Source organism: Dermacentor variabilis, chromosome 1, assembly GCF_050947875.1.
Source record: "Dermacentor variabilis isolate Ectoservices chromosome 1, ASM5094787v1, whole genome shotgun sequence".
Classification (NCBI taxonomy): domain Eukaryota; kingdom Metazoa; phylum Arthropoda; class Arachnida; order Ixodida; family Ixodidae; genus Dermacentor; species Dermacentor variabilis.
Genome location: NC_134568.1, coordinates 156,523,071 through 156,550,301, shown reverse-complemented (window position 1 = coordinate 156,550,301; position 27,231 = coordinate 156,523,071). Strand labels below are relative to the sequence as shown.

At 43.4% G+C, this 27,231-nt stretch overlaps 1 protein-coding gene across 5 annotated transcripts in view; it reads right to left on the bottom strand.

Annotated features, from left to right (window-relative positions):
• Positions 1-3,866: 3,866 nt before the first annotated feature.
• GAPcenA (GTPase activating protein and centrosome-associated) overlaps positions 3,867-27,231 on the bottom strand; it is a 126,626-nt gene continuing 103,261 nt past the window's right edge. For all 5 annotated transcript variants that reach the window (XM_075698087.1, XM_075698114.1, XM_075698109.1 and 2 more), the window contains 5 exons: positions 24,776-24,886; positions 22,640-22,744; positions 14,306-14,389; positions 10,370-10,627; positions 3,867-5,413 (listed from right to left, as the gene is read on the bottom strand). In XM_075698087.1, the coding sequence (XP_075554202.1) occupies positions 5,267-5,413; positions 10,370-10,627; positions 14,306-14,389; positions 22,640-22,744; positions 24,776-24,886 (705 nt within the window). In that variant the 3' untranslated portion in view covers positions 3,867-5,266. The remainder of the gene's footprint in view (positions 5,414-10,369; positions 10,628-14,305; positions 14,390-22,639; positions 22,745-24,775; positions 24,887-27,231) is intronic.

Genomic DNA, 27,231 nt, shown 5'->3' with positions numbered 1-27,231 from the left:
CACTGCTAAAACAGTTGCACCCTTTGGGGTGTATATTTGTCCCACAAAGATAATCGTCATCTGCCCTGCTTGCGTTTCCTTTCTTGAAAATGCTGCGCTCGATATTTCCTGTCGAGAATGCTAGTACGTCACGCTGATAACGCGCGTGCCGTTTATGACTGGGAAGTACCGCGCTCGCAGCGTTAAAGAGTTCTTGTCCTAGTGTTCATTTTTGTAAATGAATGAATGCTAAATAAAGATTGATTGATTGATTGAAGAAAGGAAATTCGGACAAGACAGATGGCGATTATTCACTCTAAAAAAAAAAAAAAAAACTTTACTTCCTTTGGGGCTTATCTTGTCCCCAAACAATATAATCATCTGCCTTGCTTGTGTTTACCCTCTTGAAAATTCGGCGATCGATCCTTTCCTGTCGAGAATGCTGTCTCAAGCTGATAATGCGAAAGCTGTTCGTGACTAGGAAGTACCGGGCTCGCTGCGTTAAAGAAAATGCGGACAAGACAGATGACCTTTATTGTTTGGGGACAACATACAACTCAATGGGTGTAAACTTTTTAAGTGTAGTTGTGGGACAAGATAAGCCCCAAAGGGTGTACATTTTCTAAGAGTGTATACATACTCTTAAAACAGTTGCACCCTTTGGGGTGTATATTTGTCCCACAACGATAATCTGCCTTACTTGCGTTTCCTTTCTTGAAAACTCGGCACTCTCTACTTTCCTGTCAAGAATGCTGTGTCGCACTAATAACGCGCAAGCTGTTCGTGACTGGGAAGTACTGGGCTCGCAGCGTTAAAGAAAGGAAACGCTGGCAATACAGATGGCGATTATCGTTGTGGGACAAGATAAGCCCCCAAAAGGTGTCATTTTTTAAGAGTGTACTCTCTTAAAAAAATTCGCAGGGCAGCAATGCATTTGGAAGTAGCTGCGTGCTCGCGCACAAGAAACATCAGAAATAGTTGAAGCAGTATGCTAACTTGTACACTACGCAAAGCTTGCAGATGATGCAGCCAAACTGGAGTATGCATGTATTGCAGTCTGGCTTTGCACTACACCATAGACTGGACAGCTTTGCCACAGTGTCAACAGAGTAGAGCAGTGCTTCATTAAGTGCGCTTGCTTATTGCTTTGCGATCCATTCCATGGGTATTCTGTGCCCCTTACTATGATGCGCGAGCCACACTGCAATCAAACAGCCATACTCGCCCTTTGAAGCCGTGTGCCACTGGTGGAATACTGGTTGCTGGAGTATGACCAGTTATACATCCTAAAGCTACACTGGTTAATGAGACCAACCGCCGTGGTGGGCTTGGAATTAATTTCAGTGCACGAGTGCATCCACAAGGGCTCGCTCCGAGAACTTGGCTCCCACCAATACTGGTGCGAGCCCGTACAAGAGCACTATTGCGCATTTCTAAGTATTCTTAATTGCCCGCTCGTAAGCACCATTAAATTTATGCATTTGAAATACTTTTGGAAAGCAGCAAGGAAAGAGCTCTCTGCCTAATGCTTAAACTGACCAGATTTCTTGGACCACAAAGCGAGGTGGGCAGGGTTGCTGCATGGATGCAGGAGGAGGAGAGAGAGTTAACTAGTGTTTAAAGACATACTACATACAATGCACCATGTTTGTGGTCAGGTATGCTGCTTAGTTGAGTTTTTATTTCATATTGGTTGAGGAATATACCGAGTCAAGTGTGTGGCTTGAAGAACATATTGAAGAGAGGTGCTTGCAGGCTTGTGTAAAAAGTGCTGCATTTATTTCCGATGTATGGCGAGCAGACTGTGTTGCTCTCTGCTTTTTGACACTGATCACAGGTCTATCTGGCAAAGCACAGGCTTCATCTAATTTTTTGGGTCGTAGACAGGCAGGTGTATATGGTCTCTAGACTCCTGCAACCAAACCATCAAATCCATTCAAGAAGTGCTATTCGTGATGCAGCGGAACAATCTTTTGTTGTGTCAGTGTTGCAGTGTCATTGCTTATGTCAAGGAGAACTGCAGCCACAGGACAACATTGCTAATGAAACATTGGTGTTGCCTGGGACACAAAAATGGGACAAAACACACAGCTGCTGGGACAGTGGGACTATAGCACTGAATGCAGGACATGTCCTGCCTACTCTTTCTTCTCACACCTATTGTAAAAATTGGTCAGAGCTAAACACGTTAGGTAACAAGGGCCAAACTAGTTATGAAGACATGGGCTGACAAACCAATGTTAACTGTGGAACAGAACAGCAAGAAGATTCAACTCTCAGGTATCTCCAGTAAAACCTGTAGCAGAGCATCGGATTTAACCACAAGACATACTGTGCAATACAGTCCCTTGGAAAACATGGACCTTTGAGATTTTGTTCTTGGAGTGGGAGGAAGCAACATTTTTATGTCTAAGCAATTGCAATTTTTCAATGCAGAGTGCACCATTGCCACATATAATTAATGCAACTTTAATGACACTTGGGCTCCCTGAAAAGGTTTGTTGTTCACATGCTTGCGTCAGTGGTAGACTTGAAGTTGCAGCTTATAGCCTGTAGCCTTTAATACAAGTGCTAGCTTTAATAAGGAAGTGTGAATACCTAAGCCTAGGTACGCAAGTGTGCCAGAAACTTCCCATCATCAAGCTGTTTTGACACCTTGCATTTGTCTGACAAAATGGAGGTAGTTAATTCCTTCATTTTGCCATCATAATTAAGGTAGCTTGCATACACCATGCAAGTGAACTTCTTTTTCTGAATTAGATGTAGGACATATTCTGTGTCAAAAATTATATATTAACATTGTGCAGTTGCAGGTGCATCAAACACAGGGTAGATAAGAGCAGAAGTTGGTCACTAACCAGATCACACTGCTTGTTGATTCCACAGGAAATCGCCTGCTGGTACAAAACATATTTTACCATGAATGCATGGGAGTTTTGCTCTAAATGAGCACTTGCGCCTTGCAATGCTCACTTGCCGTCTTTTTGTTGTCATCCTTGGCAGCTCTCTGCATTTTTCTGCTTTCCCCATCATGAGAAACGATGAGCTATATAAGCACAATAAATAATAAATATTTACACTGCCATGTGCACACTGAAGACAACTGGCAAACATATATAAACATTAGCAGTGAATGTAAAGCACTGCTCTGTAGCTGACTGTTAGTTCATGCAGCTATGCTTAACACCTCTGAGGCAGCACAGATAAAGGTGACATTAAATGAGAGACGGCACAAAACTTTTGCTGTGCATAACCTATTAACATAAGTACCAAAACTTAATAAAGACAGAGGCAATCAATGACAATAACATCCAGTGTTTCCACCACTGCCTAGAACAATCTACCAGGCAAGATTGCACCAATAAGTAGTAACTGGTGGCTAGCACTGAGCCATGAACTGATTTCATGCTTACAGGACACACAAAAGAAAAGCATAGCAAATCATTGGCTATGAATACCGCTACATATTTGAAATATGTAAATAAAGGGTGAACAGATAATACAAGTGAGTGCTTTAGGAAATGAAATTACAAACGGCAGCCTTGAATGTGAATAAACCTTGGATGCACCTAAAGGGCACTGCACGATCAAACAGATGGGGAAAACAAGCCCTCTAGCTTTCTTGAACATCTGGAGCAAGTATTATTGTGCCTCATGTTGATCTGTACAACATAGCATCTTATGGAAATCAAGTACAATAATGCACTACAGATCATTTGAAAAGTCAAAACCCAAATAGCAAAGGAGTTTCCTCACCAGAATTTTTCGATAACATGTTTAGATATGCAACTCCCAGAAGCACAGGTTACAAGGCAACAAGAGGCACTGAGTGCTATTCACAGTGAAGTCCTTGCATCTCAGTGCACAAATTTCAGTGCCCATGAAAGGAATTGCTTGAAGCATGGGGCTTTTATTGCCTGGTGTGCCATTGATGACATAAAAAAAAGCTCTTTAATACTGTACAATACCATTCAATGGCATATGACAGACTGAGCAATGCAGCTTGCATCAGTATTGTTGTGACAGAAAAGGTTGATGCATATTTTATGAAGACCATAGACAGCTTTCTATTAGGAGAGAAACAAAAGGCAGTACATAAAAATGTTCATGCAAAGTATCAGTGTTGAAACTCTGCCAGCTTTTGGTACTGGTCTGTTAGTTAAGACAGGAACCATTACATGTGGTATTCACTCATAAAAAAAAAGTACAGGCTTTCAGGTAGAATGCAGCTACATTAAAGATGGTACTAGCTTGAAGCTTTTCACACCTTTTGTGACCGTCACATCCGAAGGCCTTTTTAATTTTACAGTTTCATTTGTCATTACATAACATACCAAACACCGGGCATTGTCCAGGTAGCCTAAAGCCTTCCAGTCACAGAACCACTGCACATCAAGCATCATGTGACACAGGAATGTTGCATTGTTGAAATGGTGCATAACTTGGGCCATTGTTGTGCTGGAGGTTTAGCAAGACTGACTGTCACAGCTAACAAGCTAATGGAATGTCACATCAGTGAGACTAGCAAGTCACAGGGACAAAGCACAGATTAGCCTTGTTTAGTAGGCATCATTTGAGTTGAGGGAACGTTCACACTGCCAAAAGCAAGCAGACTACTGCTTCAGATCTGCAGCTGCACGTTGTTGAAGGCAAGTTGTCGAAGTTCTGTGCATACAGAGACTCAGATCGCCAGAGCTGCTGCACTGGCCAGCCCTTAGTGGAGGATGAGTAATTATTCCACAGTGCTTTATGTCTCTAAGACCACCCACAGCAGGAGGTAACCATGAAAGGACAAACACCTTCAGGATGCCCATATCACATGCACTACATTCGCATCCTCTAGTGCTTTGGACCAAGATCAAAAGACTAGTGATGCAGTGCTCACTGCCTCCAAATGTCACTGAAGAAAGCTGTCACAACTATAGCAGTCCTCAAAATTGACAAATTCAATAATTAAAATGTCATCTGTTCCCATTACAGTGGTCAGTTTCCAAGTTGCTGCCACAGTTATTAACTACACCCTTTGGCAGTAGCAGCTTGAGGTAATATCAGCAAAAGCCTTTGTGAGTTGTTGACTGGGGCAGCAGTGAGCCTTTCCAAAAGCTTAACTATCGGTTTGTTGTGGCACTGTCAGATTTCACTGCCTGGCCTTGGGCTCTTCAGGTATGGGCAGACTGGTGCGCTGGCCAATGTCCCAGATACAGTCTTATCAAGTGGCTGTCCTGATGGTTGATGTAGATACAGCCTCTGCTGATGTGGGTCAAGAGCCCACAAGAGACTCGCTCCATCAGGGAACCGTGGGCTCTTTTGTGAGCCCAGAAGCAGAAGACTCCTTGCGGGCCACCTCACGAATAGAAGAGAGGGTTTTGTGCAGCCAGGTGCTCTTAGATGCCTGCAGCTCGGCTGAAGCACAGCTCAGCTGATGAGTCAAGTCCTGCAAAAAAGTACATCAATTATGCCCAGAAGAGATGAGTAAGATAAAGCTGTTAGGAGCGAGAATGGCCTTATTTAGGTGCCAAGTAACATACTCAAGCACCAGCATTTTCCCAAATGCTAACGACGGCGTAATTAACTCCCAGAGAGTAGTGATTTTTCCCCATATGTAAAGTGAGGACACTTCCTGAACCACAAATTGCAACCAATTCCCACTGGTTGCAATTCATGATCCTGGAAGTCTATTGAAACTGTTGTTGGCAAGTTGAAAGAATGGACATCAGGGATACAGACATATGTGGTGTAAACTCCACTTTCTGGTTTGGCTTTGGTGCAGTCTCATTTTCTGCTTGTCGAGAGTGCTGCCAATGGAGATTTGGAGTTTGAAAGAGTCAATCAAGTTTTTGTTTCAGTGAAAATTTTGAGAGCTCTATTTCCAAGCACTTCTGAAAGCACAGACAACATCTGCAATTCAGTGCAAGAGTACCATGTTTCCGCTTTGCTTTTACATTGATTCCATGAGTTGCCGCAGCTGGTAATTACCCATTCTGCAGTTGTGGACAGGCTGACAACAATGCTTTTTTTTTGTATGTACGTACAACCACAGCATGTGAACTTCTGTGTGCACCTGCCACTGGTCATTTAGCAAGACAACAGTTCCTTCACAGCATTTGGCATCACTGCCTAGGTATGGAGAGCACTGCAGCTTGGCATCAGCAAAGGGAAAAGAGCACGACAAAATACCACCACTTGTGCAATGGGACTACGCCTATAAAGGTGGGATGTGCTTTGCTCACACCAGGATGTCTAGACACTTCGTACTTATTTATTTAAATATACCTCACAGACCTAACGGTCATTGAGTAAGGGGGGTCTAGTTATTACAATGAAAGCACAAGCAAACTAGTAAGGAAAAGGGTTACGAAGCAAGTGAACATCAGAACACAATGCAACAAAGTAAATTGCAAAATACAAAATGAGGTTCCAATGCAAGTGAAAAAAAAAAAAAAACCCACAACACAACAGAATACATTTGCAAAATAAACAGTAAAAGAGCATTTGAGTGCAAGTGAAGAAGAAAATGCAACACATCACAGAATAAACAAATTAAGAACTTAAACGACGAATCCATGTTATAGCACTATTGCAGAAAGTGTACCTCAAGCTTGTAATGAAATACATTCAGGTTATTATGAGAGGCGATATTACTGGGATGATCATTTCACATGATCTTCCGCATGGCTTGTGGAAGTGAGGATGTGTTAAAAGCACTTGTGTTACCAAATATGCACGTGAAGCTGAGGTGATTATGTAGTTTGCGTGATGTGAAAAGGGGACGTTCAAGGTGTAACGAGGCTATTTTATTGCTGTAGACGTACTTGTGAAACAGGCATAGGAGAGACATTTGACGGCAAATGGCCAAGTGCAACCCCTGAGGCTCTATGTCTTTATGCACATTCAAATGAAAAACCATTTGTCTTCCATATGCATATAAGGATGCAAGTTGTTTCTTTAATGTGCATATTATGCCTACCCATGCACACTGGCAAGCATTCGACCTTGTCCTGTTCTGTTTCGAAAGTATACAATAGATAAAAAACATTTTTTGAAGATTTGTGCCATTGAGGGACAGAAAGGTTGAAATTTTGACAAATGTAGATAAGACAGGGGAAAACTTTTATAATTGTGGACATAAGGGATTTGAGCTTGTGTGTTTAGAGTTGAAAGCCACCATACTAACTGCAAAATGTAATTCCTTTCAGTTTGCCCTAATACCGCCAAATCTATGCAAGTAGTAGTGTGGTCATGGAAATCTATCACTCCACAAAGTATACTAAAGCTACAATGCGTGGAGCTAATTTTATATCAAATTACGTAGTGAGTGCACACCCCTCCCCTTCCTCCCTTTAGCACAGCAAGAGTGCATCGGAACGCTTCTGGGAAGCACTGTTGCCAGCACAGATGCCACAAAGGTACTGTATTTACTCGCATAATGATCGCACTCGCGTAATGATCGCACCCCTGAATTTTGTCGTCAAAATTAATTTTTTTATTTCCCGTGTAATGATTGCACTCCTGCACGCACCAAACATTCTTAAGTAGATGCCCCATTTCATTACTTTCATCACTTTCTGCACTTCCATGACAAAAAGAGGTACAACCAAACTTGCCTTTATTATGTGTAGGTTTTATAAAGGTTGTGGTCAACAACAAAAAAGGTGCCTTTTGAGTATTCTCATCTGCACTCATGGGCAAGCAACAAATCGCGAGCGGCAATGATAGTAGCCACGTTTACACTGATACATTAGAAGTGTATCCTATTCATACGCCGACGCTTGTAACACAGCTAAGATATTCGCCTGCCCTTAGCAGAAACGTGCCTTATTAGGATAGTGGTGATGACAGATGCCGCAGTTTCCGCAGCATGTCGGCCCTTGAGTTTTTATGTCACTGGCAGCTAAGCGTGCCCATCTGTTTCTGTCTCCTCAAAGTGGACATGGCTACGTTATTGGTGCAAACTTGCTGATATTAACAATATTATTCATTACTGATACAGAAGAAACTGTTTCAATGCACGTAATGTACTCACGAGAAGAAAGAAAAATCGCATTCGGCGCGTTTGGCTTGCTCCGCTGGCCGCCATTTTTGTTTGGTGTCCCGCACTACATACAGCGGCAGCCACCTATCTGCTGACCTGTTGTCATCCCGCAGCAAACGCGGGATGAAAAAAAATGTATTTTCGCGGGAAATTTAACCAGCATAATGATTGCACCCCTGAATTTTCGTCAATTTTTTTTACAAAAAATTGCAATCATTATGCGAGTAAATACGGTATAGCTACTAAAAACGCGTAAATCTTAATGATACAGCTTTAGAGGTCCGTTATTAAGCATGTCACAATACACACATGTGTATTAAATAGATACTTTCTTTGTAATCATGCATTTTAACTAAGTGTAAAAACATAGCATGTATAATAGAGAAAGAAGGAACGTAGTTAGTCTATAGATGATTGATCGGGACCCATCCCTAATCGTTTAAAGAGACAGAGTTGAGCAACTGGACACCGCCATGCAAGATCTTGTTGAAAATAAAACACGGTGCAACACTCTCTTTTCAGTCCTTATTGAGTCACCAAAGTAATAATAATTAAGGTTTTGCACTTATTAGGAGGCAACCGCAGCAATATCTGTATATTTTGTGCACGCAGGTAAGTGCAAATCTCCTCCTACCATGCACTTAGGCACCGCTAAGTGCATGGCTCGCTCCACACACGCATCTGTTTATGTGCTACGTGACCCAGTTACACATCGTCATCCTTCCACAAATGTGAGTAGACTTAACCCTTTCAGGGTAAATTTCTTTCGCCATGTGCGACCGCCCAGGGTCGATTTTTTTTTTTGCAGATTCCAATTCTTCTGAGGGACCTATTTCGAAAAGAAAAAATGTGCGTAATTTTTCTAGGGTGACCGCAAAGTGAGAAAAAAATATTTTGCGTAGGTATATACGTACTGTTCATTCATGAATAACAATAAAAAAGGAAATAAACTTTTAAGAATTAAAAATTTGATGCATTGTTATACACATAGTTTAAGGCTTAGAAAATGCGCATACGAGAATATTTTGCAACTCTCAACTGTTCCTGCTCTTACACTAATATTTATGTCCATAGCATAATCGAACTGCGTAGGTGAGCGGACTCAAAAAAGTTGTGTGGTTGTCTGCCTCTCAAAAAAGCAAAACGTGTGACCAACTTACGCTAATCTTCATCTTATCGCTAACCAGAGGCAATTAGTTTTCGCGTGTCTCCAAAAAAGAAAAAGGAAAAGAAAAGGAAACGCATTCACGGCGGCATCCTTCCTATGAGCACCCCTATGAGCACGAAACGAGCGAGAAACAGGCAGTCACCCTTTGAGCAATTAGTAACGAGACAGCCATCAGTTTTGCGAGCGCAAGAAGCCGAAACTGCCTGCGGAACAAAACCCAAACCGCCGCCCACCCACGTGTGCGCCAACTCGCGAGCAGTAGTATATAGACGCGCAGGAGCAAACTAAAACAAACCATGCAATGAAAACAGAGAGAGGGAGACGCGAGAAAAAAATTCCCTGTATTCCCACATAGTGGTAGCACGTGCCAGAAAAAAAGTTAGGAAATAGGTGCGCTTTTTAAACATACAGACGGCGCCGTAAATATACGGCATCTACAATTTTGGTGTTGTTGGTGGCACCGTATATTTATGTCATTGACCCTGAAAGGGTTAAGGGGGCACCCCGCTCCAAAGAGCGGGGTACCCCCTTAAACAGACTGTAGTAATTCACTGCAATCGGCAATAAATTACTCCAGTTGGCATACCGCGGCGCAGTAGCTATTCGTCTGGGGTGGTACCCCTGATAGCAACATGAACAACTTGCATCACAAATGTAAACTGCTGTTGCTGCCTCTATTGCTGCATGTCTTATTCCTCGAGCTTGTCATTGTCAATCAAGAACTGCAGCAGTTTGTCCGAGGTGCCATGTTCACAAAGCACACAAAATGCGATAGCAGACGCGGAAGTGACATAACACTCATCAGATGATGCGTTAGTGCTCCCGGTCGCAGTCGTCTGAAATCATCATTAAGCTACACTCCAAAGGTGTCGTGCTGGAGCACACTCGAGTGCGTGGCTTTGGAGTTCGGAGCACGGTCACTTAATGTGCCTGATGTTAGATGTCACATTTGAAAATGTATTTCTCTTCCACGACAATGACACACAAAAATTTAACTTATGAATGTTGAACGGATTCTTGAGAGATGGAGCTGCAAGCAAAAGAGAGCTATTGAAATACGAGTGCATGCATGTATGGCTGGGACTTCCTGACATGCGACTGCAAAGGATCAACTACTGCAATAGGGGAGTGAGAGGGTACCTGAAATGACCGGACTAGCCAAACAGCAACATAATATTAGGCAAGTGTACCTGATTGTGGCACTGAGCCTCGACGAGGGCCAACTTGGTCTGCGCCAGCTCCAGCTCCAGCTGACGTAGCTGTGCGCTTTCCTGGGGCCGGCCACAGTCACCGCCTGATGGCTGCTGTGACTGCGGCCAGCCCTGTTCTCCAATGGCCCGCTCTAGCAGCGCTGCACAGCTGGGGCACGCACTGGCCTGCAGCGCTGCCAGCGACTCCTTGGCTCGCCGCTGCTCTCGCTCCAGCTGCTCGCTCAGCTGCCGACAGATCTGCACAACCATCTTGTGTGTCACCTCCTTCCCAGCTAATATACCAAGTAAGCCTACACACAGGCTGCATGTTTGTCAACAGAGGAAGTGATGTGGCATAAAGTGTAATTGAAGGTACAGGGAAGGAGTGCAGATGCATGCACTTTTCTTCTCCACTCACTACCAGCGCCAAGAGTAAGCATCAGCAGCAAAAGTCTTGAGCACTCACATCCAAAAAGGTAATAATAATAATAATATAATTCCAGATCCGAATGGACCATTGTTTTTGCAGATTCTAAATAAATGACGTGTAGGTGCTAAGGTCAGAACTTGTAGGTGGAATTAAAACAAACTCATGAGGCACCATTTGAAGATAGAGGACTCAGTTAATTTAATCCTAACCATGACCCTTCTGTTACATTTGCTACAAAGAGCTTGTAAACGTAAAGTATCCTGTGTCTCTTTGATGCTGGTCGGTTAAGACTAGAAGGCTGCTTGTTTATGATACACCTGAAACACGGTATGATGTGCAGTTTCACTCTGTTCTCCCAACACCAAAAGCACATTGCTTTGTGGAAAATGGTGTCAGCGTGTCAGTGTTACTTCCATCTTTACAACAGATTGTGCACCTTTTTGTATGCAGTGGGAGGACAGTCCACAAGATGGTGTGCTGTCGGATGGGTGAGGCCCAGGTATGACAACCGCCCTTGCTTGAGGGAACAGCTCAAACTCTCATATTTCTGCATGAGCTCTCACTCAAAGGTCTAATGAGCTCAACAGCAACACAGGGTGACCCCACAAAGGTAAAATAAGAATGCGACAGTAACGACCATCCAACTTGATCCACTGCCACAGTGAATGACAACAGTTGTCAGCGTCGCTGACCTTTACACTGTCTGTCAAATTCGCATGACTTCCATTGCTTTCAATATTATCAAGCATCAAACTGCCTCCAGAGCTTGGTGACTAAATCAGATGAAATGCATGCTTGATTGATTGATGGATATTCTTTTTTTGGCACAAGGGGTAGAAATGGCTAAAGAGCGCCATGACACTTGTGATGAATGGCAATGAGAAGATGAGTTGCAAATGTTGGATGCGAGATGGCTGTATATCTGCCTAAAAGTATTCTGAACCTGCCATTATTCAATAAATTTATCTCAACATTTGGTCCGTGGCATCCTAGCAGCCATAGAAGGAACTCACTGCAATGCTAAATTACAGCAGACGAGCAGAGCTTGCATTTAGCACTTAAAGAGCACGCCAGAGTGCGACAGACAAGTTGGACTCCCCCCCCATCTTAGGCATGATATTCTAAAAATTTTCAAGATAAATAAAGCTCATCTTTGGCATTTAAAGAATTGAACAAAATTGATGCCAGCAGAGCTTGTTGAAACTGTGCAAATTACACCCACAAGCTTTACTGTGCATTATGGAATGAATCCTGGGTGACCAGCTCTTCAGTTAACACTAAAACTTACAGCAGGAGCACCACACATTCATGACATCTCGTTTTGCACATTGTGCATACAGTCCATACCAGACATATTGAACTCAAAGGGGATCACACGAAATAATTATATACATCAATAATTCAAAATACAAAATATACCTGTCTGAAGCTTACCTGAAAATGCCACTTATCTCGAACAGTTTCCCCGAGATTGTGAAAAATGGGAATTCACCGATTCATTTCTCCAAGGCCATGTCAAGTGCACATAAGTTTATTTGTTTTTTGCACATGAATGTTGCAAGCCACTCGTGCTATGGAATTTGTCTTCTGACATACTAATCACAACACTGACCATAAAAGCTTGTGCCACCTGGCCATGAGATTGTGGTGCATGTCACATGCGTGGGGGGTGCTTGTTGCGTGTTTTTATTCAGGATAAGGTAGAAATGGATGCAGCATGGAAGTAAAGTGGTGTGTGTGGATATGCGTTGGTGCTGCCATCAGCACGCCTGTACTGCAAATTATGCGTGAATGTGCCCGGCCGAAACAGCCGATCGTTATAAATTGGCAGCCGGTTGACCAGCCAGACAGTGTTAGATTCAAAAGTAGCTTTGAATGTGATAAACAACCGAGTCCATTCACACTCACGTGTAAGCTGTAAACCTGCAAGCACGCATGCAACTAACCCAGCATGGTTTGCCGTGATGGTCTTTCCACAAAGTGCAGATGTAGCATGTCGTGGGTTTGTTATATCCAAACTGTAATGCACAAATCCTTTTAAGTGAGGGGGTCGGATTCGCTTTTGCCGCTCGTGAAACACTAAAGTGCTGTCCATGGAAACCTCTGGTCTAGAGGACAAGCCCGGCGGTGCAGACATCTCCAGTTTAGCATCCCATGCTTGAGCCCTTGGTGAAAAGATTGTGTCATCCACACTTTCCTGTGGAATATGTATCGAACCGAGAGGCCTTTTGTATTCTTGAAGCAGCGGTGTGATCAGCTGTTGCCAATAATGAATGACCGCAGTTTGCAAGAGCCATCCCTATTTGCAGTGAGCAAAACTGAGATACAAACCTTGCTCAATTTTTCCTCCATGGCATGTACTGACCTTCAGATTCAATGTCTTGTTTGCCAACATTTGCCAAAGCAGTGAATTTATTGCCGACGGCGCAAGAAGTCATTGAGGTCCTGTTAAGACAAACGCATTGTGCAGCGTGCGATATTATACTGAGTTTGGTGGTGAGTGGGAGTTCGATACATGTGTAGCCCTGTGCTGTACTTTTGATTGGCATTTCCAAGGGGATGTTATGACTGCTCGATATAGACAAAAATTCAATATGTCCAGGTTTGACGTACCTGGGATCGACTGTACCTGCTGGAATTTTACAAATGAAGGTATACAAGGCACTACACTTAAGAAGAACAAAATAAGACATTCTGAAATATGAAGAATAAGAAGATCATTGATACCCATGATTAGCATAATTTTCCCAAAGGCCTTCGAAGATAGTAAATGTTTTTATCTACTAAACTTCTTCCATAGCCTATGTTTCCAGGCTGCCTTACAAGAATGACACTGTGATGCACCTTCACATAGGCTATGGTACATCTCCAGCACGTTCATGGCCATGCTGAAATAGAGTAAGGAACAGCAGGGACAATGACATGGCCTAGAACGACCACACGCACACATGCCGACCACTAACAAAGGAAAATGTATATAAGTGTAACAGCCACAAAGTATTAGTTGTAGAGTGCAACAGCATGTGGACCTGACAAGTAAAAATAATAGAAAAGCCGGCTGCAGTGGTTCTTTGTGCCAGCTAGTGGTAACATTGTAACATGCACAAAAATCAGCAAAAGGTCCAAGAGGCAAACAATGTATTCCCTGAGCAAGGGTGCCTGGACTGGCTGCCAGGCTTTCTGTGCATTCTGAATTTACCTTGCACTCTATATTTAGAGCCTTTGCAGCATGTAGTATTCCGAATAAAGTTCATCATGCAGTTGGTAACCTTCTTTATTTTTAAAGCGACCTGCACGCAGACATGTGCGCACACTTACGAGTGATGGTCATTAAAATGGTCAAAATTATAGTATGTATTGTGTATGCAAGTTACCCAAATAAGAAAGCTTAATTAAAAATATTAATTAGATACCCCATTAGCAATCAGCCCTATTAAGAAAAAATGCTTTGCACATCAGCTGACAAGGTACTAGGATGCACAATGTATCAAAACAAATACTCTAACCTGCTTGTACTCGGCCAGGATGGCAGTGTTGCGCACAGATTCAGTTTCGGCCCTTTGTAGCTCACGTCGGCACATCTCCTTCAGCTATTAAGAGAGAAAGAAAAATTCAACTTAGAAATTATGAATTACAAAGTTGCACATTTTAATCAATCCCCTAAGGCAGGCTAAATTGCATTTTACTGAGAAATTGAAGTGCAAGACCATCAGAATTAATTGAGTACTGCAACTTCTTCATACAGGGAGGCGCAAATGGAACCTTCCAAGTTTAAAGGGTCAATAAAAGTAAACATGAAGTCCAGCGCTCATCTCAGAATTTCCCTTCAGCACTTTCAAAGCTTGTAGGCACAACAAGGCGGTGCCAGCCGTGTTCTGCCACACTGGAGCAGAGTAACTCATCAATGTGCTTACAGTGTGACTGTAAGCTCATAATACAATGACTGTCAACAGTAATGTGTTTAAGATTGCATCAATATAGCTACCCAACGTGTTGCCATTGTCGATACGAGTTATGTATGAGGCATGTACGGCAGAGAGACTCCTCTTTCACGCTTCCCTAAGAACACTCGGTGACATCTAGCACTGCTGCCGCGAAGCCTGCATGTGGGCTCCAAAATACATGACGCACTGGTGCATGCAAACACCTAGAAACACATCATGCGGCAACTGGGCTCCTCTCTTGCACTCCTTTCTGGACACGCTACACCAACTAGCGGTGCTTCACGCGTCCCTCGAGACAAGAAGCACGGTGTGCTGGTGTCTGTGAACGCTGAGAATTGTTCCATCGCCTGCCACACACGCAGCGGCACATACTCAGCAACCTAAGTTGGCGAGCGGTTCACTGAAGAGTGGCGCATACCTAGTGCATTCATGGCGCAGCTCGCTAAAGCGTTGGCATGAAAGGCATTCATTGAAAAGTGGCACGTACCCATTACGTTTGTGGCACAGCCTGCTAATGAGATGGGTTGCTGTCCTTCAGGAACCCTTGTGACGCAGGTTTTATTCCACTCAACATAGGAGAAAGTTAAGGGATCTTTTTCGTCATCGTTTTCGCCATTGATACTTGGCCCCCGAAAAGTGCGTGAAGTACCCTAAGAATGCTAATGTATTAAAATTATAAAACGAAGATAGCCTGCTGTTTCATCCCATAACATACCACAAATTAGCCCAGAAATGGTGCACAACATCACATATTTCAGTTTATTTGCTATAAGTCCATCTTAAGGACCGTGTGTGGTTAAAATGACAATAATAGCAACAAACATGGCAACACTCTTCCCTGCCAGCTTCACCATAAACTTGTCATTGTTCCTGTGCCAAATGCTCACAACAAATAAATGGTGCTACAGGCTCTTACTTTGCCTCACTGCACTTTGACTACAATGAGTAAGTGAGGAAACACCTTCATTTTTAAGACTGAAACTTGGCTTTGAGCATGCTTAAGACTAATAAGACACACTTCTACTGAATCACACCATCAGTAGAAGTGGTGCTTCGACAGAGTAATTGTCCTTGCTTCATAAATTCATATGTGGGTCTCATGAGAAAACATGCTCGCAACAAGCAGGTGACGATGTGCACATAAACACACTCTGGCAAGTGTTCACATTACTCACTGCTGCAGCTGCTTATAGAGTCTGCAGCACTGAAGAGAACTAGCATGAATATTGTGACAAGGTACATTACTGAAACTCTTAGAGCATCTGTCCAGTTCTAAAGGACGAACTAGTTGCTCAAAAAAATTCCAACTGAAGGTAGCATGTCTCTTTCAGAAATTAAATCACCTAAGAAAATGGAGGGAGGTATACATACCTCAGAGTTGTGCACAAATCCTACATTGCAATGGTGTTCTGAAAGGTCATGTCCTGCTGGGTGCTAGTGCATGTTGCAAGTCTAAGAGTGGCATGGAAGAGGGTGCCACATCCCGCAAATAGCAATGACAAATTGGTATGAACACCGGCAGTTTCCTTAGTAGAAAAACTCAATAAAATTTGGCCAAACTGTGTTGCCTCTCATGTCTAAATTGAATATAATTTACTTTTTACTCTCAATTATAATTTCCCATTAAAATTTATAACCAGGGTGGCTCATGTCCACAGGTGCTGGTTTTCTGCATTTACAAAGTGGTAGTGCCATTCTTTTTTCCTACTAGGTCAGTTTCTTGTTTAGAAAATCTATTTTTGGAAACAGTAATGCACCTGTCATTTAAGGCACTCATCTATCAATTTAATAGATCTAAGCTTCGCCTTTAGTATCACTTTGTCTATTTCTAATCTTGTAATAAATTAGCACACTAATAGTGTCAAATTTGATGTGCTATTATAACACCAAAGCCATTTAATATTTAGGTACTAAAGGAACACTCGGTATGTTTATATCCATGTTTGTTGAAAAATGTGTGTGTGAATGGCAACTGAAACCTGCTTTGAAAGGTCTTTGATCAATTCCTTTATGTCTACAAGCTCGAAGGGCACTATATTCTGTGCAAAAAAAACCTGCCTGATTCAGAGTATGGGTTCGTTGCCAATAACGCTGCTTAATAGAGCTCACACAAAGATACTTCATGCACAATCACAGAAGAGTAGGCGTGTGCGAATGTCAATTTTTTGGTTCAAGGTGAATCCAAATGGAATAGTAATAGTAAGTGAATACTTTGAATAATTGTTAGATTTGCATAAAACCTTGACTCACCAGCCACAAAAAAAAGGGGTGGGGGAAGGGGGGGCTTACTTGCAAAGATGGAATCAGCTTCATATTAAGAAACAGTTTATGCTATTATGCAGATATTTTCATAAAAAAGAGCAAGAGGTTTATTTATTTTTTTACAAGGCCACTAGTAGATAAATTTAATTCACATGGTTATGGTCGGTGTTTAGTTCAATCTACTTGAAATTTTGTGATTATCAAGGCCACGTGGGCATTACCCTGTTGTGTGCCATCGTGATGCCGCAATGTGCAGATGTGGCATTTGACCTTGACTGCGCAATTCCTGCAGTTTAGGCTGTGTTGTGCAAATTCAGCTTCGTGCTTACTGCCTACATGCAATTTTTACTTGTTCTATCTAGTAAACACACAGATGAACTTGGCAGGCATGCTCACTGTAGTTGTTGGCTGATCACCCACAGACCCCCAAATGTTGCTCCTACGGCCCCTTAGTCCGGCCAGCCCACGCATGTGACCTCAGGCCCGATCACCAATGAGTCACTTGTATAAGTTTAGCAGCATAGTGGCAAACTTCTTGCAACAGTCTGCTGCTCGCCGCCATAGCAGCCAGCAGCATTTTTTTTGTCCCAGCTACACTGCCTTGGCTGTTTGGCCCATAGGTTAGTAAACTCACTCAAACTCGGACCAACCCGTGAGCCTGAGTGAGCCTGGTAGAGCAAAATTTTGGTGAGTGAGTCAGAGTGAGCCCGGCTGAGTATGATTTTGGTGAGCCTGAGTGAGCCCTAAGCAAAAGATATATTTTGTGAGTAAGTCTGAGTGAGTGCTGTTTGCTTTGCCAACTTTAAAAATAAATAAAAATAAAGCATGAACAAATAAATAACCACACAATTGCTAAAGTCACAGTGCCGGCGGTAACATGATGCAGTACACAGTGTAAATCACACAAGTGCATAAAAGATTGAGCATGGGAACCTGGGGCCAGCATTCTCATTGCCATCTGGCTTCGTGCCTCACCTGCAACCCACCCCCTCATTCCCCCGAATGTGTGCCACCAGTTTTACGTGCGTCCTTATCACAGCATCAGCAATGCAAATCGATGCCACAGAGCCTACCCTGTCACAGTGTCATGCTTAGACCCCCCTCCCTGTGTCTCCTTTGCTTCTCATTTTCCCACTACTATATGCGCCCTTGCAGCAAGCTGGAGGCAGGTTTGGAAGCGAAGTGGGGGAAGGCTCACAGTGAAGCGTGTGACATCCGGGCACACATGAGCAGTGTATGCTGCTTTGCGGTCTAGGTCAGACAAGGCTAGATGCTACAGTGCTGTGGGCTGCGGTGTTGCGAGGAGCAAGTGAGATTGACACTGGCAGAGCTTCTAGAGGTTGGTAGGTTTGGTCGGCGCAGTTCTCACTCAGTGCTCACTCGACTCCTCCCGTTTTGTCTGGACTGAGCATCAGTGCTCTTGCTTTTGTGCACAAACGGTGCTGGCTGGTGTTCAGCGCGACTGACAACTGACATCATGGCATTTGTTTGTTGGTCATGCTGTGCATCTATGCTTGCGGCAATTTCTATAATGAGTGGTACTTCTGTTGCTTATGCGGAGCGACCAGACTTTCCAAATGCTTAGTGTTCACTACAATCTTCAAGAATGATGAGGTGAGCTGGGCTTTCAGCAGTGCTCTTGTGCATCATAGTTCATAGACAATCTAGCTTTCATGTGGACACTTTGGTGCCTTGGAGGAAATAAAAAAGCAATGAGGGAGCATGATGCTAGGCAGCCAGCCTCAGCAAGCCAGCCTCCTCTGATTCCAACCCACCACCTCTCTTCAGGGCCTATCTGCGCGATGACTCTTGGGGAACAGGCCCTCTATGGTTGCCGGACCTTATGATGAGACTGTTCGGTATGCGGTAGCTCTTAGTGGTGCCCTTGTCACAATCGACCTATGCCACACGCTCTCCTGTTTACTCTCTTGTCTACACTTTGCATGCTCAGCGGCAAAAAATTACTGCTTGCACATCATGTGGTGAGGGCCTATTTCCCATGAGCCTTTGGTTTATATATTTATGACTAGGCTTCCAGTAGGTCACACGATGCTTTCTCCTAGTTTTGTTTTCCTTCCTCCATGTTTGGTGCTTACATTCAGTATGGCTGACAGCAAATATAGATGTCAGCAGTATCAGTGCTGGAACTGTGCCATCTGTACTTACTGTCATAGACTAAACTACCGTTGAGAGTGTGGACCTACCAGAACTAACAAATTCTCAGTGCCTAGCACAATATCCAACTTAAAAGTCGCAGTTTTGCCTGAAAAGCAAAGCATAGAGTGCGGTAGCAAATTAGTAGACAACTATACGAAGTAAGGATAGTAGTTTTTATCGGCCATATAAACTTGGAAATATTTGCTTACTGACTGAATTAACAAGCATGGTGTCAGCGCACAGGCAAACATGAACACATCACACTTGATGACCGCAGACACTCGCTGTCAAAATGCTGTCATGAGCAAGAGCAGCAGCAGCAGCGAACAAAGTGACCTTCATGCAGTCTATCGCTTCAACACAAACAGCGGCGAGAACACAGCACGCACAAAGGTATGAGCTGTCTGCAGGTTGCTTTCAAGGTATGACACGCGCGACCACGCACAAAGTACGCAGTTGCTGGCGGAGAAGCCGCTCCTCCCTCCCTCCTGCACTGCCTCCCCACTTTCCTCCCTTTCACGTACAAGACTGAGCCGTGATCGTCAGTCAGTTCCACTTGCACCCGATCCCGACATACGCAGTTGCTGCCGGAGCCCAACGCCACCCCCCCGACCTCCAATCCACAGCTTTTTACGCGACGGAAGATAGGGCATTTGCTCTCTGCTTTCCTCCCTCACGTGCTTTCACTCGCACATACAGCAAACTGAGTGCGGCGACTGTGTTATCTCCCTTGGACTTTATACGAAACACCATGGCGACGTTGACAGCAAAAATGTGCCTGGAGTGTCCATATAAATACAGTCGAACCCAGCTATATCGAACTCGCAAAAAAACACCGATCAGTTCGATATGGAGCATAATTCAATATAAGCCTGTTAAATAATTGCATGTCATAAAAGCACATACCATTTATAAAATCACTTTGTTGATGAAACTAGCTTAGTTTCGCATAAATTAGTCCAGCATTTACTTCTGCTTGGGCAATTTCGCCGCCTGCGACGCACGCACTTCCCCACATTGTCTAAGGAGTCAGAGGAGCTGCGGCCGCAACCTTTCACATTCGCGCAGAAGCACCAAACTAGTGCGAATGCACCGATCACTTCGGAGGATGTGGGCAAAAAGGACCGTCATTGCTTTACTCATTGTGCCCACTTTCATTTGTGCTCGGTACGATGTTGGCGATGTAGTCTTCGTTTTCTGGCTCTCCCGTGGTCGCGACACCATCATCTACACTCACAAACTCGTCCACCATTGATTCGTCAACAGCTTCCGGAAATTCTGACAGCTCGCTCCAAACTTCGGCAACACCAGCAACAGCTTCGTCGCATTCATCAGAATTTAGTCATCACCGAGCATGCGGAAACCGGCTCGTACGAAGAACCACTTGTATGCGGCAGTGCGTACACGTCGGATGCTACAGGCACCGGGTTGTTAGTTTGGCCGCTTTAGCCCTAATCGTGCCGAGAGTGCTCCTCGGAATCTTGCACGCTTCGGGGACATCCGACTTCTCATCGCGTTCGACCCGATTTATGATTTCGAGCTTCATGACGAAAGGCGAATTCTCTCACTTCATTAAGGCAACACTGCAGGAGAAGGCCCACAAGGGACAAAGACAATGAACCTGAAAAGCAGCGAGACAACTCGCACTTTCGCCATCTTGCACGCCGAGAGCACAAGAGCCTCTGATTGGCTGTCTGAGCAAGCGCTGCAGGCGGGCCAGGATCATTTTTTGCAGGGGGGTGTCGACGGCTTGCCCGAACAGCCCGGTCATGGTAGGGAGAGCGATTGGATGGAGCCCGGCCGCCGGGTTTCCCCGCTACCGCGAGGGAAAGCCAACTTCTGGGGGCACTTTTCCGGCGCTTGACGTTCGATATATCGGGAGTTGCTGCTATTTTTGTTCGATGTAAGCGTAATTTTTGCTATATATACTCAATGTAACTATACCGTGACCAGACATTGTTCGATATATAGAATAATTCGATGTAAACGGGTTCGATATAGTCGGGTTCGACTGTAAAAGCAAAACAGCGAGATGGATTGTCTGCAGTGCTATCCTGAATCGTATAGTTAAAAAGTGGCACTATGTAAAGTGAAGCTTTCTTTGTGCACAGTTTTAGCAGTGCTCTCTACTGCTTATGAAGCAGGCCTTGAGACTGCACAGTGCCAGAAACAAAAGATGAAGTTCTATCCTGAGCTGCCAGGAATGCATGTGCACAGCACTCAAACAATAATGTTTGCACTTTGCATGCACATGCACACACATGAACAAAAACACAAATAAAAATTTCCATATTCTTCAAAGATTCCTTTACCACATTTTATGTTCAAGCGAAATACTTCTAGCACTGCCAAGATTGCACATCATACTCATTTGGTTTTACAAGACATTGTGATGCACAGTAAATGAGGAACTTTCTTTTATGTTTAAAACTCTTGGTGCACTTTTTCTTAAAAGTTTAGTGTTTGTAACCCCTCTGCAAGTGCTGTATATTAGTCTTGTATGAAGGTCTTTTAATATTTGATGAGCTCAATTCATGAGAAAGCCCGAGTGAGTGAGAACCTGTAGGCCAAGTGGACCTACCCGAGTCCGATTCTGGTGAGTGAGTCTGAGTGAGTCTGATTGAGACTGGCTGAGTAGAATTATGGTGAGCCTGCATCCGAGTGAGCCCTAATCAAAAAATAATTTTATAGGTAAGTCTGAGTGAGTTCTGTTTATTTTGCCAACCTAAGTTTGGCCTAAGCATCACTGCTTCACTGTGTGTTGGCAACTGGAGTTACGACTTGGTGGTGAGTTGGGGCAGATTTATTTGCAATGGCTATGTAGCATCTCTGAAAGTCAAGAAACCACCTTGCCAATGAATGCAAGAATACGAGAACAACCTGAATGGTGCCAACTTCCTTCCATGGCCACCATTTTTCCAAAATCATGGCTGCAGGTCCTATCCAAAACTTTGGTCGCCTTACACATTGTTTCAAGATAGGGTGGTGGGGCCATGGGAATGGAGAAAGGAACTTCCTTAATAATTGCATGAACATTCTAATAAAAGGGAACGTCCGAAAAATTGGTCAGCGACTGTAAACAAATTCCCTGTCTTTGGGTTGTTTTTGAGCGGCATCAATGGTAATGCGAGTTGCTCACCAAAACCAAAAATGTTGTTTATACTCATTTGTTCTGAAAACATCAAAAATTCCGTATAGCAAAATATTCGATCGAATATTAGAAAACATTTTTCCATAAGTAGAATGTCAAAAACCATGTGTACCTACACACTGGTGAACCCCAAGGGGGCCAAGGCCCCCAAGGCTACCCCCCGAGACATGCATGCTAGCACTTCTTCTGAGCCAACAAAACTGAGAATGCAGTGAGACCCTCCCGCCCATGCTATCTTGGATCTGCCCCTCCATCAATTGGATTAGTGCAAGGACTGATAGCAAGTATTGTCCTGTAGAGGGCACAGTGACAGAGTTATGACGCACCTGGCCTACTTCAGTGTCCAATCGGCGCTTCTCTTCTTCGAGCTCTGCCAATGAAGCAGCAGCTGTCTGCAGTTCCTTCCCAAGGAGGTCTGCCTTGTCTTCAGCCTACAAGGAACACAAACCCGATTAAAACTTTTCACATAAGCAGGACATCATACACTTTCTTCCCAACACTGTGAGGTGCCTTCACAGACTGTGTGACAGCAGCCACACAGAAAGTCTTATATTGTTCATTCTTTGTTTTTTTTCATATTTTGTACCCTTTTTTCTCTTCCCCAGTACAGGGCAGCCAATTGGAGATGACCTCTTTAACTTCCCTGTCCTTGCTTTTATCTCTCTCGCTTTATAGCAAGCATATTACAACAAGAATAAAAAGAGCTTTAACTATTGGGTGTTTCTTTTTTATTCACTAGCATGCACTGTCCACATCACCGTGCACCTTGAAGAATGACTGCATTAGTGGTGGTGACAAACATGCCAGCAGCACAGTGTGAGGATTGAAATCCTGTGTTCACAGACTGAAACACAGCAGTGATGAGTTTTTCACAACTTGATTCTTGCAAATTATTGTTGCTTTGTGAATAAATAAACAGGGCAAGGCTGGTCTCATTCATTTGAGCCACATCTACTTTTAGCAAACATCTGCTATGCATAATGCCATACAGTCAGCTTTTCCCAGAGATTATGTACAGTGGAAACCCTTTGATATGTTCCTCACTGTTGTGCTTTCATGTTCCCGACATAAATCTCATTGCCTCCCATGCATTATGTTCCCATTCAATACGTCGCCATTCTATAATGTTCCCGGATCTTACATTGCGTTTGAACGTGGCAGTCATGTAAATTTAGCGGTGCAGAGTCAAATTCGCTCTTGCACATTGCTACGTGAAGACAATACATATGTGTAAGTTGCAACAAGCAACTGATACGTCGCAATAAGCAACTGATACATTGTACCTGCGACCAATACATTGCTATAAGCCATCTACAAGCAATCTATATTATGCTTTACACAAGCCACGTGCAAGCATATAGGAAGAAAATGTGCACAGAGCGGTTAACAAAGCACCCCAAGAAATGCGCATCAGTTAAAAGATACTTGGAACCATGCACATTGAGCAAAATTCGCTGAGTGCAAGGCTAGATTTATTTTGGGGCTGATGAAGGCCTTATATATATGCGTTTTGGATGGTTCACTAAAGTCAGCTTCGCCGCAATAGAGTTGTTATGCAGTGAAACATATCAAGAGTGGAAAGGGGCCACTGTCATGGAATATAATGTACATGCCCCTTAATTTTACATGTGCACACACACTGTCTTTGGTCACAGTATGAACGCTGAGATATCTGATAAGTGTACTGGTAGCCATTCAGAGCTGTTTTTGACGATGTGGTGATTTGGGGCGTTCCTCACTGTTATGTTTTCTCAGCTGTGATGTTTTATGAATGTGGCCCCTTGAAAAACGCACCAATGGCATTCTACTGTATATTGGTCAAATTATATGGAAGGGCACAGAAACATTTAAACTTGCTGTTACTTTTTCTGCCAAAACAATACGTTATTGTCAGCTGCCATTTTCCCTCAAGAATGACTTCAAAAGCCCCTCTAACACTGGCTGATGAGGATGTAGAGTCAATCTTTTATCTGCAACACTGAATGAGCCTGCAGTATAATTTTGCCTCATTTAAAGGAAGCTGCTGAGCCCACACAGCAGCCATTCTGCCACTGGCCACTATTCACACTTTCTTTCATTGCCAACCCAAATGGAGAAACCAGTCCAATAAATATGCAGGTCAGTGCTGACACAAACACTGACATGGCGTCTGTGGAAACTAAAGGTCCGTTCAACTTGCCCTGCACTTTCTTAACTAATTCATGACAGCTCAATGCAAAGCACTGCTTGTGCAGAACTCACCTGACACCTCTTGCATAAAGCATGGGCTGTGTAAAACAAACAGCAAAGTGAAGTGCTTCCTAAACTAGTCCATGAGAAGCATTCAAACTACATGGATCTTAAGAATGGATGCTAAATTAAAGTAGCCCTTTCACTAATCATCTATATCACCTGCAGATGACACCATGAAACTGCATCCTTTGTGCAAACAAGATCAAAATTAAATGGAAATAACTACTTACAGCATCTAAATCCTTGCGCAGTTGGATTTTGCTTGTCACTAACTCGTGCGCCAATTCATCATTTTCCCGTTCCAGGCGCAGGTTGCTCTCCATCAGGCGTTGTTTTTCTTTCTAGAAGAAACAGGATTGAGAAAATTCAAAATGTGCCAGTGAAATTTTTGCAGCAGAATAACTAACTCGGCTAGTTCAATTATAATTGCGGGGAGTAGTGCTCAACATGGCCACATGCTCTCCTTATTTATGCAGTTTCCCTTGTTCCATCTGGCATATGCAGCGAACCTGTCACAAACACCATAATATGCTGGCAGGTGTGTACTGATCCAATGAAGCCCACGCAAGAGGCCACATTTCTACCAGAAAGCCTGCCTTCATGCATAGCGTTCGTTTGCAACCAGCGTTTCCCGGTAAACATTACAGTTACATACGCTGCAGTTGCCGGGAAGCATGAGAAGCAGTCAGGGATCTTAGAATGCTATCGCATTCCACTCTTAAAGGCGAAGCTTAAGCGTCCTCCAAATTTTTAGAAATTGGAAATATTCAGCACTCGATTCTATATTCAAAGGTAGTTTTTCTCGAATATTCGTATTTGATTCGATTAGAAGATTTGGCTACTCAAACACCCCTAATAAATTTTTTAGTGAACACTACATCCGTTTGCAAGAATATTTAGCACCAAGAACACACCTGCATGTTCTTCTTATTCTTTCATGCGAGCCACTAAAACACATACGAGGACCGATATTTGCCACACGAACGGAGAAAAATTATGCCAACAAGAAGCTTAACTGTTTTTGAGGGATTCCAATTTGTTGAACATGTTTTATGCAGACATCAATTCACCTTCTTTCATTTGATTCTCAACACTGACTGTGGAGTGTTCTTGCTGGAGAGCTGGACTCCCTTACTATATTGTTCAGAGAATGGATATCGAGTGGTTGTTTTGAGTAATGGATGAAATAATGAGACATACCAATTTTCCAAAGCCAAAAATAAAACCAACTACGGCAAACCAGTGATTACAGATTTAATACAAGAATCAACATCCTTGGTTTCCTTTAGAAAACGTGCAAAACTGCTGTTTTTGGTGAAACATTCATTTATGTATAACTACTTAAAGTATTGTTTTCTTTACTTTGTTTATGATGTATAAGTAGGGTTCCGCATTTTTGGTATGAATAAAAAGAAAGAAAAGAAAAAGGTACGTTGAATTTGTTTCCTCTAATTCAATTTTACTCAAAAAAGGTCAGTGAAAGTAAATTTACTAAATAGCTAAGACAGTTATCTGCAAGCAGCTGTGAGCCTACATGTGATTCGATGCGAGGAGCCTGGCATGGTCAAGGTCGCATATCACTATGCCTACCTAAGCAATGTTTGCTGTTTTTTTTTCTTATTTGAGTGCATTTTGCCTGCCACTGCAACAAAAGTGAGAAGTGAGGAGGGGAAGGGCGTTATGTAGAGGGGTCAGGGAGCCCTGGCCCAGGTCCTTGCAATCTTCATGCTGCAGCCACTGCAGTGGATGAACTGGACAAGTTAATTGATGATAACGCCGTGTTGTTACCTACGCTGTGCTATTATCTACCTAGTCGTTTAGAGAAGTTCAAATAGTGAAAATTTTAATGGAATCGGATACAAATATTTAAAAAAAAAGGGGGGGGGGGCCTTTGAATACTGAATTGAATATAGAGTATTTCCATTTTCTGAACAAAGTAAAATATAAAGGTTGCTTAGAGTTTGGGTGGCAACAAAAGGCTTGCTTATGCAAGAAGGTTGTAAATGCGAAGCAATGGAAGGGTGGCTGTATCTCGTGCACCATGGTAATGGCAGTAATAAAACAAAGGAACAGCCCATCACCAGATTAACATACAGTACACTTTCCCTGAAAGGTTTCTCAAATGGTTTTGACAAATTTTGTAGATGTGTGGGGAACAGCTACAGTAAAACATCCACACCATAATTTATGCGAAGCGTCTCTTATTAAAATAGCTACGGATGATTAGAAGTTACCCTCCTCCCTAGCCATGTTTTTCCATCTCGACTTGTTTGCCAAGTAATCGGGGCTAAGCTCCGCTTTCACTGGCTTTGCATCAAGATGTGATGTTGTGCCGCCTACTTCTGGTGTCTTGTAGCTAGCGTGTGAAGCCTCTCCAACCTTTCCACCAGCCATGAGGCCACTGATCTCCAGTGAGAGATATCCAGGCAATGTGTGTTGCACACATTCTGTCACAGCGCCCTGCAAGTGAGGCATTCTGGTAAACACAGGTGACCTGGACATTTTGCCGGATGGGTGGAGGCATGAACTAAAGCCACTTCATACTACAGTCAACGACTGAATTTTCGGACGCCCAAATTTTCGGACATGCCTGATATTTCAGACGTCTTCGCGGCACCGCCACGAGCCCCATAGAATCAATGTATAAGGACATCTGAAGTTTCGGACACTCGAACCCCCCGCCGTC